The sequence below is a fragment of the Piliocolobus tephrosceles genome, chromosome 1, assembly GCF_002776525.5.
Source record: "Piliocolobus tephrosceles isolate RC106 chromosome 1, ASM277652v3, whole genome shotgun sequence".
Classification (NCBI taxonomy): Eukaryota; Metazoa; Chordata; class Mammalia; order Primates; family Cercopithecidae; genus Piliocolobus; species Piliocolobus tephrosceles.
Window position 1 is genome coordinate 64324212 of NC_045434.1, and position 13114 is coordinate 64337325.

At 37.7% G+C, this 13114-nt stretch overlaps 1 protein-coding gene across 2 annotated transcripts in view; it reads left to right on the top strand.

Annotated features, from left to right (window-relative positions):
• CR2 (complement C3d receptor 2) overlaps positions 1–12757 on the top strand; it is a 39723-nt gene extending 26966 nt beyond the window's left edge. Inside the window, exons 16-20 of one of the 2 annotated variants that reach the window (XM_023186926.2) lie at positions 384–569; positions 1725–1748; positions 2451–2526; positions 7949–8057; positions 12000–12757. In XM_023186926.2, the coding sequence (XP_023042694.1) occupies positions 384–569; positions 1725–1748; positions 2451–2526; positions 7949–8039 (377 nt within the window). In that variant the 3' untranslated portion in view covers positions 8040–8057; positions 12000–12757. The remainder of the gene's footprint in view (positions 1–383; positions 570–1724; positions 1749–2450; positions 2527–7948; positions 8058–11999) is intronic. The other variant, XM_023186927.2, reaches the window with a different exon arrangement.
• Positions 12758–13114: the final 357 nt, after the last annotated feature.

Genomic DNA, 13114 nt, shown 5'->3' on the forward strand with positions numbered 1-13114 from the left:
GAAAGCATATACATGTATGAGGAATTAGAGAGCAAAACTAGAAGCAGAAAAAAACCAATAATTCAGAATAATTAATAATATTACCAATTCAGCCCTCACCATTTCTCCAAGAAGCCATTAAAATTATCCATCATTATTTGGATAGAAACTGAAGCAAAAAACAAAAAATATAATCTGGCTTAAATTACCCAGAGGTTATTGAGATAGAGGGCTGACAGTAAAAGTTTGTGTCTAGGATATTGTCTTATCCTATTTCAGTGCAGCTTTCCTTACTGAGAGTGAAACAGGTTGGTTGTGTAAATCTTTCTACTAAGGGAAATCTCTGTTTTCTTGGTGAAAGACCAAAATATGACTGTGCTTGAATTAGATTTCTTTAATTTCAGAAGTAAACTGTAGCTCACCAGCAGATATGGATGGAATCCAGAAGGGGCTGGAACCGAGGAAAATGTATCAGTATGGAGCTGTTGTAACTCTGGAGTGTGAAGATGGGTATATGCTGGAAGGCAGTTCCCAGAGCCAGTGCCAGGCAGATCACCAATGGAACCCTCCCCTGGCGGTTTGCAGATCCCGTAAGTACCAAGGGCTTCACCGCCGCTTGTAACTGGCTAAAGGAGAGAAGAGAGTGAGGGTTTCCCTCAACGTGAAGAGTCCTGGGTTTTAAATTGACATAGGTTTGTGAGCAGTGGTATAATTACAGAGGAACTTGAAGTCAGTGGTCTATTCTAGAAAAAACACAGCTTGGCCAGGTGTGTGACACCTGCCTGTGATATCAGAATTTTGGGAGGCTGAGGCAGGAGGATTGCTTGAGCCTAGGAGTTTAAGACCAGCCTGGGCAATGTAGTGAGACCTGGTCTCCATAAAAAAAAAAAAAAAGCTAGGCATGGAGGTGTGCAACTGTGGCCCCAGCTACTCGGGTAGCTGAGATGGGAAGATCACTTCAGCCCAGGAGGTCGAAGCTGCAGTGAGCCGTGATTGCACCACTGCACTCTAGCCTGGGCAGCAGAGTAAGACCCTGTCAAAAAAAAAAGGAAAGGAAAGAAAAGAAGGAAAGAAAATAAGAAAGAAAAAGGAAAAGAAAAAACACAGCTTTCTTAGGAAGGGGAAAGTGAAGAAAAGAAAACAGAGACAAACACTAATTTAAAAGGAGCAAAAATGTGAAACCAAGCAACCTGACATTTTGAAAGGAGTTGCTGCATAGACCACCCTATGTGATGAATCTGAGTTAATAAGTGCTTACAATTTGACAGGAAACAGAAATAGGTTAAATAACTAGTTGTTACAGTTAATATTTGCATTCTAACCTGAGAAATCTCTGATTATAAAGTTGAGTGTTTTGGTTTTGTCATTGGTGAACTCCCCCAACCTATTTAGAGTGGGGAAAAAAAAAAAGCCCAGTGAGTTGTTACATAAAAAGCAAGTGGGTATAACTCAAGGTTCCAATACATCTTTTTTACCTGTTTGTTTTTTTAGAAATGGAGACAAGGTCTCATGATGTTGCCCAGGTTGGTCTCAAACTCCTGACCTCAAGTGATCTTCCCACCTTGGCCTCTCAAAGTACTAGGATTACAGGCATATGCCACTGTGCCTGGCTCCAATACATCTTTTAAATCGACTTGGAAGGGAGCTAGAGTGTTGATTTCTGGGACACTACCATGAAACGTGGGTCTACATTGAATTATGACACTAGACTGATAATCATTTTCATGATTTTGTATTATTTTTAGGTTCACTTGCTCCTGTCCTTTCTGGTAAGTCTTCTTAAATACTTGAAGAAAAGCTCTTATAATGTTTTTTAAAAAATTGTAATGCTAGAAGTCCTATATCCTATCTGATGATAATATTTAACTCATAGGGGATGCTCTTTTTTTGGTGTTTTAAAGATATTTCAATGTACATGTCACATTACAAAATGTTACTCTGGCATAGAGTTGGATAAATTATTTGAACAGCCAACTCTTTCTTCTTTTTAAATTGATATTTTAGTTTTTATTAACTCTGGGTCTTTGGCTTGATTTGGTCTATTGAAATAGGCAGGCTTCTTCTGCTGTAGTAAAATATATTTCACAGCTGAGAGTTCAATGTTGTTATGCAAAATTATAAGAACCTGGTGTCCTGTGCTCCTAATTTCTATTCTTGAGATTTCTCTCTTGTCACCTCAGTGACAAGATTGTTACTAATAAAACTAAAAGGAACAGAAAAACTCAATGAAAAGTTGACTGGAACCTTGTGGTCATATGCTTGGTGTTCTAGATTAAATGTGGACTGGGTCAAATCAGAAAAACCTTAAACTCAACTGTGATTATTCAGGAATTCAGTGTTTATGTCCAAGAAGGGCTAAGTATGAGTCACATAACATTTTCCCCTCCACTAGCAATAGACCCCACAATCAGTTCAGAACAATGTAGGTGATAGTCTTCTGGCATTTGATATTTGCTGGATTTTTCTTCTAGGTATTGCTGCAGGTTTGATACTTCTTATCTTCTTGATTGTTGTTACCTTACACATGATATCAAAACACAGAGAACGGTAAGTTCAGATGCAAATACATGCTTGACCAACATTCACAAATGGTTTTGGCTTCTTGTCTGAAACTAAACACAGAAGCACAAGTTATGTGAAATAAATACTGCAATGTGATAACTAAATGAAGTATCTCATGCTATACAAAAGGAAGACTTTTCTGTAGTACTTAAGAGATATCAAACACTTAGCTTATTTTATTGAATGATGTTTATTCAGACAGTATATTGTAAATAAATCTAGAGAATAGGAAAAAAATCCCAGTGGGAACAACTGCAAATATTTTGGTGTATTCCTACCTGATCTTTTTCGTATATTTTTTCTCTCTTTAAACTGAAATTTTTTCATTTTCATCTTCTGTCTTGACTTTCTCCATTTAGACTCATGTTTATATTTTTATGTCTTTAAGTCATGTTTTCAGTTACTAAATAACATGTTATTCTACTCTGTATATTTATGTGTGTTAAGTTGCTTCCAAATTTATTTTGATAATATATAAAGATATGAGTAACACCTTTGGCTAAACCTTTTTTCACATCCATTTATTTCCTTAGAATAGATTTCTAGAATTACTAAAGATAAGTGCATGAGCATTTAATATACTTGATAACTATTGTCAGATGACTTGCCAGGAAGTTTGTTCTTAGTAATAGTTAATGTACTTAAATATGTTGTGTTTCTCAACCCCTTTTCCTCCTTCATTGATTTGCCTGTTCTTCCATTACAAACCACTTTGTGTTTAATTAATACTTTTATGTTATTATATCTGGTAGGGTAAGAATTCACACTACAATTTTATCGGACTTTCCTCCTATTCTCTTCTGTTTTTTCCTATAGGTGATTTTTACAATCATTTGTAATTTCAAAAAAATTGTGATTACACTTAAGTCGATAGATTAATTTGTGAGAAATTGGCATCGTTTCCGTAATGTCTTCCCATTCAGAAACATATTAGGTCTTTCCATTTGATCAAGTAATCTTTTCTCTCCATTAGTCATTTTCATGATTACTTAAATATTAACTGTATTACTAGGTTTCTATGTTTTGGTATGTTATATTTTCTTATCCAGAAATTAGATATATTTTACATATTATTTTTAATTATTTTTAAACACCTGAATCCATTGGGAATTTATTTTATGGTATGGTAGTTGAAGTAAACCTGCTTGTACTTTTTTTCTCTATATATTCAATTTTTTCTAAACCTATTTTGAGTAAATCCATTCAACATTGGTTCATAGTTTTCTTTATCAGATAAAGCACACTTATTCAATTCTTATGTAAACTGGGGCTTATGTCAGAGATATCTGACATAGATATGCAAGATAGATCATATTCCACTGATCGGCCTGTCCTTATGAGCCAGAGCTACTCTATTAGTAAATGTAGCTTTATAATAGCTTTTTCTGAGATATGTTCCCCCTCTTTAAAACTATTTCTTCTATTTATTTTTGCAGATAGGCTATAGAATTATTTGCACCGCAACTACACCTCCCATACCCTAGAAAAATAAAATAAAATGTTAGATCATTGATAGGAAGTGCCTTAAACCTACATATTTATTTGGGAAGAACTGACCTTTTCATGATATTCACTATTTCCTTCCAGAAACACCAGATGACTAATTATTCAGATGTTTTGTTACATCTCAGTTAAAATTTAATAGACTACTTCATATAAGCTACATAGACATAAAAGTATCTTATTTTTATTGCTTTATAAATAGAATCATTTTTGGTTATGTCTTATAAGTAATTGCAAATGATATCTAGGAAAGTCTATCTTTATACAATCATTATTTCTAATAGCTTTTCAGTGAGTTACCCAATCATCTAAGTAGAAAACTATATTTTCTACCAATTATTATTATTTGTAGAAGTAATTTCTACCTCATATCTACTGATTATACATTTTCATTTATTGGTTTTTGTCTCGTTTTACTGAGAAGAATTTTCAGGAAAATCTTCAATACTACTAGGGAATATTGGCATATTTTAACCTTTATTTTTAATATAAAGCCTCCTGTGTTTTATCACTAAAAATGATACTGCATCCTTTTTTCTTTTCTATGTTACAGAAAGTGTATTTCTAGTCAAAAATGTTATTTTTCCCTATTTAAAATCACTGAAAAACCTTGTTTCCCTTCTTTAACATATCTTTTATATCACTATAAATATTTGCATATGTTTTTAAAATGCAAAAGTAAATATGCTTGTTGTAGCTAATTAAATAGTTTATAAAGAAATTGAATAGTCTCTTCCACTGCACAACTGCTGCTGCCTTCAAGTCCAACATGTTAAGTTGATGGATATCAGCAATTTACTGTAGACACTTTCATATGTTGCTCTATCTTATATATACATGCATGGCTTTTAAAACATTTGAGCAGTAATGTTAGAGAAATAGAAGTCACGTGAAAAGAGGTAATGACCATGTCCATTCTTTCTTTTCTTGCACAACAACAGCTGAGTGCCTACTATGTCTTAGCACTATACTAGGCTAGAATAACAAAGCCTAGTAGCATATGGCCTCTGTCATCAAGGAGGTCACAGCCTGGTAAAGTAGGACAAGCACGTCACTAAACAAGTACCATAAAATAATGTCGCCATGGTGGATTATATGATATTTGGTGAGGATACAAAGCAAATGGTCAATATTTGGGAGTTTTAATCAGGAAAAGTTTCAATGTGGAAGAGATGTTTCTGGTGAGCCTCAAGAGAATGTAGACAAGGAGAGAAAGGCATTCCAGACAGAAAGAGCAGTTTGAATAAAGGCCCAGAGGCTTGGCTTTCCATCATGTATTGTGAGAACTACATAACCCATTTGAAATGGCTAGGAAACTGTGTGTGTGATGGTGATTGAAGGTAAAAGTGGCATAGCTTTAGGTGGAGGCATGCCATTAAAGGAAGAAAAAAAAAAAAAAAAACTCTGACACATAAATCTTGTTGAAGCTACAGAATACTGATATGTGCAAAGGATACATTTTTAGCAAAGCATACCGTCAGGTGTTGGCCTCGGATGTTAAATGTGCATAGGTTCGTGAGTCTTTGTACATGCTAGTGTTAGGGTGGATAATCCAATGAAGTCTTACCAACTCTCAGGTAGCTCAGACTGGGGAGATGACAAAGTCATGCCACCTAAAACATGTCACCAAAAAGCTCCAGCGAAATTCATTTAGTGTGCCAAGTCCCCTGGATCTATCATTTACCCTGCCACCAGTGCCATATGATGCCATGGCTCAGTTATGTAATTCCCAGTCTAGGCTCAGACATGAAGGGGTTGCACTGAAACTATGTACTGAGGGTATCTACGAACCTGAGCAGTTTGTTCTAGGCTGGGGGCGTGAGGGTAAGGGCTGCCTATGGGGTTCTGGCTGTGCTGTACAGTTAGCGTGTACTTAGAGTGTAGAGTTTACCAGAGTGTGTGCCACACAACCCTGTTTTCATGAATGACTTCAGGAAAAAAAAAAAAAAAGGGTGTTCTATGGCAAATAAGATTTGGACATCTTATCTGTATTTTTTTTCTTGTGGAGACTCACAAGGACCATGAGGATATTTAATAAGAGGTTCTTTGCTATCAAGAGGACAGGATTTCCAGGACTTGGTGACATGCTGGATGTAGGGAGAAGGAGGCACATAGAATGGCTCACATGAAGGTGATGATGTGGACTCCCTGACTCACTAAAAGAGGAGAGGGGCAGGTTTGTGGGGGAAGATGAGGAGTTTGTTTCTGACCTGTTACTTTGAGGTACTCATGATTTAGAGCTTGGGAGAAGGGTCTGGACTCAGGTGGGTGACACTTAAATCACAATGGAAGCTGTGGGACCAAAAAGAACAGAATAAATAAAAATTGGGATGAGAACAGCCCTCAGAAGAACAGTAATGTTCAAAAGGCAGAAAGTGAAAGAAGAGAGGCAGGGGGAAAACTAGGAGAGAGTAGTGTCACAGAATTCAAGGAGAAAAGGGTCTCAAAAAAAATAGGGATGTCATTTGCAGGGCCTTCCTCATAGGAAGTCACAAGATAATTTCAGCCAAGAGTAACTAGAAGCATAAACACATAGAAAATACAGTCTCTATCTCTTTCCTTCATGCTACTGAGTTTGCTATCAGAGCATTGCATGTGTATAAAAATTTGCAAATTTGGGGAATGCTTACAAATGCAAATGATTTATAATGTTCCAGTCTAATTATTGTTTATTAATATGATTATATCATGTACTATACTTAAGTGCCTCAACTGATATGAACCAAACATACCTGTTTAACCACATTCCTAGGTGTCATTCATTTGTTTTATTTCCATTTGCTAACCCACTTCAATTGATTTTCCAATCATTGATATAGACGTTTGAGCGGCCTGAAATGCTTTTTGTAAATGAGATGAGTAATCATTTAAAAATGAATGTCTAGTGACAATATTAAATATTTTTAAAAGCCATCTAAACCTTTGAAAGATACTATGCTATTCTTTTCTAGTCATCTAAGATATTGTAACAAAGCTTAAATCTCACATTGACTTAAAAATTACTGTTTTGTAATCTTCTTAACGTATCTTCTATACACGGAACTCTTCAATATTGTAGTGAGTGACATGGTGACAGTGTCCTTAGCAGTATTCTTTCTTCCCCAGTAATTTTGTATTACCTTATTTCAGAGCTCTACATGGTAGTATAATCACATTTTATTGTCTTTTAGTAATTCTGGCAAAGTGGTTTTAGAAACACTATGAAATATGTGTACTTTCAAAGAAAGAAAGTAAAAACATTCTCTTCAAACTCGCTTAAAGCTTTTAAGTTGGACTAGAAGATTGAGTCCCAAAAGGGTAAAATTATGATCAAATTCTAAAATAAGAACGTATTTTTGCTTCTTTTCTTCACTTTGGAAGTTGTAGTTGTTAGTCATTAAGCGTCCTGGTTCTAGGGTAAAGCTGCCTAGTGTCAGCCTCTGACTTGAACACTTAGAAGCCTAGATCATTAATTTTTTATGTGCTTTTCCAAAAAAATGGAGTCACAGTGTTTATACTTCATAGGATAAAAACAATAAAAATGAAATCATCACAGAAAACCAAACACCGCATGTTCTCACTTATAAGTGGAAGTTGAACAACGAGAACATGTGAGCACAGGGAGGGGAACATCACACACTGGGGCCTTTCACGGGGTGGGGGGTCGGGGGAGAAATAGCAGTAGGAGAAATAACTAATATAGATGACAGGTTGATGGGTGCAGTAAACCACCATGGCACGTGTGTACTTATGTAACAAACCTGCACATTCTGCACATGTACCCCAGAACTTAAAGTATAATTTTAAAAAATGAAATCATCCACAAAAGTACTTACCATGTATTGGGAATTATGGAAAGCAAAAAACTGCTACATTGACTCATGGTCAATGAATAAAGATACTACTTTTTTCTTCTTCTGTTTAGCAATTATTATACAAATACAAGCCAGAAAGAACATTTTCGTTTAGAAGCACGAGAAGTACATTCTATTGATCCATACAACCCAGCAAGTTGATCAGAAGACAAACTGGTGGTATGTAATGAAATGGAAATATTATTAATTTACGTATAAAATTTCCTTCAACTTGTATTTATCAATAAGCATAGCACTCATGGTATATATACATGCTTCTTACTATTGCACAAGTCTTCAGTAATCATGCATAGCAGTTGTTAATTTACCTACTTCATATTGCCAACTAATGTTCCAATTTTTTTAATCCATTCATCCATTCAACAAATATTAAACTAAATAGCAAAACAACTAAGAATAAAATAAATAAGAAAATAAGCATTGTATAGAGACATAATAAAGTAGGCAAGGGGGATAAAGAGAACAGGGTGGTTGCAAGGGAAGCTCTTACTAAGAGAATGTCATCTGAGCAAAAACTCAAGGGAAGTACAGAGCCAGGGCCAGGCATGGTGGCTCATGCCTGTAATCCCAGCACTTTGGGAGGCTGAGGCAGGCAGGATCACTCAAGGTCAAGAGTTCGAGACCAGCCTGTTCAACACAGTAAAACCCTGTCTCTACTAAAAATACAAAAATTAGCCAAGCGTGTGCACCTGTGGTCCCAGCTACCTGGGAGGCTGAGGCAGGAGAATCACTTGAACCTAGGAGGTGGAGGTTGCAGTGATCCAAGACCGTGCCACTGCACCCCAGCCTGGACAACAGGGCAAGACTGCATCTCAAAAAAAATAATAATAATAAACTAAAATAAAAATAAAATAAAAAGCCATGTGGCCATATAGGGGAGGAGGATTCCAGAAAGAACACTAGGTGCAAAGGGCAAAGGCCATAAGGCAATGTGTGCCAGCTGTGTTGGCAGCACAGCAAGGAGGCCAGTGTGGCCTAGAGTTGTAGAGATGAAATCAGAAGGATGGAGGTGGGATGCGGGGGAGAGGATGATCGTACAAAGTCTTGCTATGTCATTGCAATGGGATGGTGGGCAGGAGCGGATGATTGTATGAAGTGTGCTAGGTCATGGTAAAGAGATTGGTTTTCATTTGGAAGCTTTTAAGGAGAGAAGCAACACATTCACCTTAACTGTTATGTTAAGAACAGACTGTAGGAAGCCACGGGTGGAAGATGGGAGTCAATGAGGAGGCTGCTGCAATCATCCAGGCAAGAAATTGTCAGTGGCTACCACCAGACTGTGAGAAGAGGCCAGATTCTGCATACATTTTTAAGACAGTGACAATAGGATTTGTTGATAGTTTGTATCAGAATATGAGAGGAAGAGAGCTATCAATAATGACAGGAGGGCTTTCGCCTAAGCAACTGGAAGAATAGAACTGCCATGAATTAACATGATTGAGAATGCAAACAGCAGGATTGGGGAGAAAAATCAGGAGTTCCACTGTGGAGATGTTAAGTGTGGGTGTCTAATAGACTTGGCAAGAAGACAGCTGATGTACAAGTCTATATTTTGGGCAATTGGTCCAGGCTGGAGATACAAATTTGGGCTTTGTCATTGTGTGGATGTACATAACAATGAGACTGAATAAGATCTCCGAGGAGAAGTCAAAGAGGCTATAGGGAAAAGAAAAGGTCCAAGTATTGAGCCCTGGATCCTCCAACGTTAGGAGTCATGGAGTGAGAAGGTGCCCACTAAGGAGTGAAGGAGCAGCCTCTGATACTATCCAGAGAAGAACCTCAAAGTCAGGTGAAGAAAGAATTTTAGGGAGAAGGGAGTGATCAACTCTGTTCAGTGTTGCTGGTAGGCCAAGAAAGATGAGCCCTGAAAACTGACCATTGAAATTCAGTAGCACAATTTTTTTTTCTTTCTTTTTTTTTTTTTTTTTGGAGACAGAGTCTCGCTCTGTCACCCAGGCTGGAGTGCAGTGGTGTGATCTCAGCTCACAGTTCCTGGGTTCAAGTGATTCTTATGCCTCAGTTTCCTGAGTAGCTGGGATCACAGGCGAGCAGCACAAAATTTGCTGGTGAACTTGACAAGACAGTTTTGGAAGAGAGGAAGGAGGCAAGAGCCAGACTGGACTGAGCTTAAGAGCGAATGAAAGGAGAGAAATTGCAGCTATCAACTAGAGACAACTTTTTCCAGGATTTTTTTCTATAAAAAGGAGCAAATAAGTAAAGTGCTAGAAAGAGCAAAATGTAAAGTCAACAGAAATATTTTTTAAGATTGGAGAAATAGCAGCTATGCTCTATTCCTACATGCTGATGGGAAGGATCTAGTAGAAAGGGAAAGAGTGACAGCGGAAAGAGAGTCAAGAATTGCTGGAGCAAGGTCTGGGTAAGCTAGGAGGAACAGACTAAGCAGAGGAGCTGACCTTAGCTGTATGGGCTTAGTAACAGGAGGGAGGGCAGAATCTGCAGGTGCAGATGAAGGCAGGTGGGGAGCTGTGATGGGAAGTGAATGTGTGGAAGTTCTCTTCCGATGATTCAGTCTTCTCAGTGAATAGAAAGCAAATTGTTCAGCTGAGAGTGAGGCTGGGAAAGGAGGTATTAGAGAGTTAAGAAGAAATAGGAAGGCATTAGATCATCAACTAATAATTGAAGACTGAATTATAGGGAGTACAGAAAGATGGACAGGCTACATGAGGTGTGCACCTGAGGTTCCCATGAGAAAATGGGGATGAACATTTGAAGGTTTACTCTGTCCAGGGATTATGCAACAGTCTTTCATGCCCTCTCTTACTTAGCCATCAGTACCACTTTGAAAGGTGGGTGTTCTCCCAAGATAATACCAAGATGAAGAAATAATATCCAAGAAAACCTAGGCTAAAAGATTATCTTGGGCAAGGTCTCAGGGTCAGTCATTGGCAAAGGTGGAATGCAAGCTCATGTCTGACTTTAAACTGTTTTCTCCTACATAATCTGTAAAATAAAGATACCAGCTGGGAGCGGTGGTTCACGTCTGTAATCCCAGCACTTTGGGAGGCTGAGGCAGGCAGATCACGAGGTCAGGAGAGCGAGACCATCTTGGCCAACATGGTGAAACCCCATCTCTACTGAACATACAAAAAATTAGCTGGGTTTGGTGGTGCGTGCCTGTAATCCCAGCTACTCTGGAGGCTGAGGCAGGAGAATTGCTTGAACCAGGGAGTTGGAGGTTACAATGAGCCGAGATCATGCCACTGCACTCCAGCCTGCCGACAGAGCGAGATTCCATCTCAAAATAAAATAAAATAAAATAAAATAAAGATACCACCTCTGTCCTCTTGGAATTTATTTTAATAAGACAAATAAGACCCATACATATCACAGGTAATAATACATACCATAAACAAGGTATAGAAAATCTGTGATGGCAGTTGAGGAAGAAAAGGTAACTTGCTGCTGGTGAGTCATGACAGGGAGACCATACTAGTGACCTCTAAATCCAAACCAGTAGGGGTGCAGAGTACAGCTAGCACATAAATATTTGTTGAATGAATATATGAAGGAGAAACATTATTACTTTCATTTCTCACTCATTTAGATTAATTCATGTTCATATGAATGTATATAAAATGTAGTTATTTGGCTGGGCATGGTGGCTCACACCTGTAATCCCAGCACTTTGGGAGGCCGAGACGGGCAGATCATGAAGTCAGGAGATCGAGACCATCCTGGCTAACACGGTGAAACCCGTCTCTACTAAAAATACAAAAAATTAGCCAGGCATGGTGGCGTGTGCCTGTAGTCCCAGCTACTCAGGAGGCTGAGGCAGGAGAATGGCATGAACCTGGGAGGCGGAGCTTGCAGTGAGCCAAGATTGTGCCACTGCACTCCAGTCTGGGTGAGAGAGGGAGACTCCATCTCAAAAAAAAAAAAAAAAAAAAAAGTAGTTATTTGTTCCAGATCATGTTATATGAAGAAAGGCCTTTCAATAGAATGATATCTTCTAATAGATTTGTTGCTTTGTTGGCTATAACAGTTGTAACTGGTATGTAAAGAGAATGTTAGCATCATTGAAACTTCGAGTTGCACTGCTGCTATTCATGCTGCCTCCTAAACAGAAATGATCTATTTCAGTGTGCCTTGTTGCTTGGAATTCAACGGACCATTGATTAGAAAGAAACTGCTCTAATAACAGCAAGTCTCTTTATATGGTCTCAAGACCAAGGAAATTATGTCGTAAGCAATCACTTCCTATATGCACTTATTCTCAAGAAGAACATCTTTATGGTAAAGATGGGAGCCCAGTTTTACTGCCATGTATTCTTCAAGGACTTTCTGAAGCCTCACTTGTGAGATGCCTGAAGCCAGGCCATGGCTATAAACAATTACATGGCTCTAAAAGTTTCGCCGTTTTTAAGGAAGGCACTAAAAAGAGCTGTCCTGGTATCTAGACCCATCTTCTTTTTGTAAAGAGCATACTCAGTGTTACTATGTGATTTTGGTTATAATGTGGTTTTAATTATCCAAATAAAGTATGAAGCATTTTCTGGGGTTATGATGGCCATACCTTTATTAGGAAGAATGGTTTTATTTTGATAGTAGCTTCCTTCTCTGGTGTTGTTAATCATTTCATTTTTACCCTCACTTGGTTTGAGTTTTTCTCACATTACTGTATATACTTTACCTTTCCATAATCACTCAGTGATTCCAATTTGCACAAGTTTTTTTTAAATTATGGGAATCAAGTTTTAATCCTAGAGATTTGGTATACAGTTCAAGCTTTGGATGTTTCCTTAGCAGTTTTGTGATAAGCTCTAGTTGCTTGTAAAATTTCACTTAATAATGTGTACATTAGCCATTCAATAAATCGTAATTGTAAAGAAAACATACAACACTTGCCTTATTTTGTTTTTTCTGGAGTCAATGAACTCTTGAGTAACAGAGAGTCTTTGGGCTTTAGAGTTCACAATTTAATAGTTATTCATTCAGGATCCCATCACTTGGTCGTTTTAGCCAAACTTTCAACCCACAAATTCAATTTCCTCACCCTCAAGACTTTCTCTTATATTTGTCCAGCCAATACCTTCCCTGGCTCACTCATCCTCTCCCACCACACCCTTGATATAGATATAGCTGTTAATTTTCTCTGTTCCAACATTTAAACTATTGAGAAAATAAAACTTTGCTCACTGGTGGCCACAAATTTACTCTTTACCTTCCCCTAGACTAAGTATGCTGTTCAGCATCTT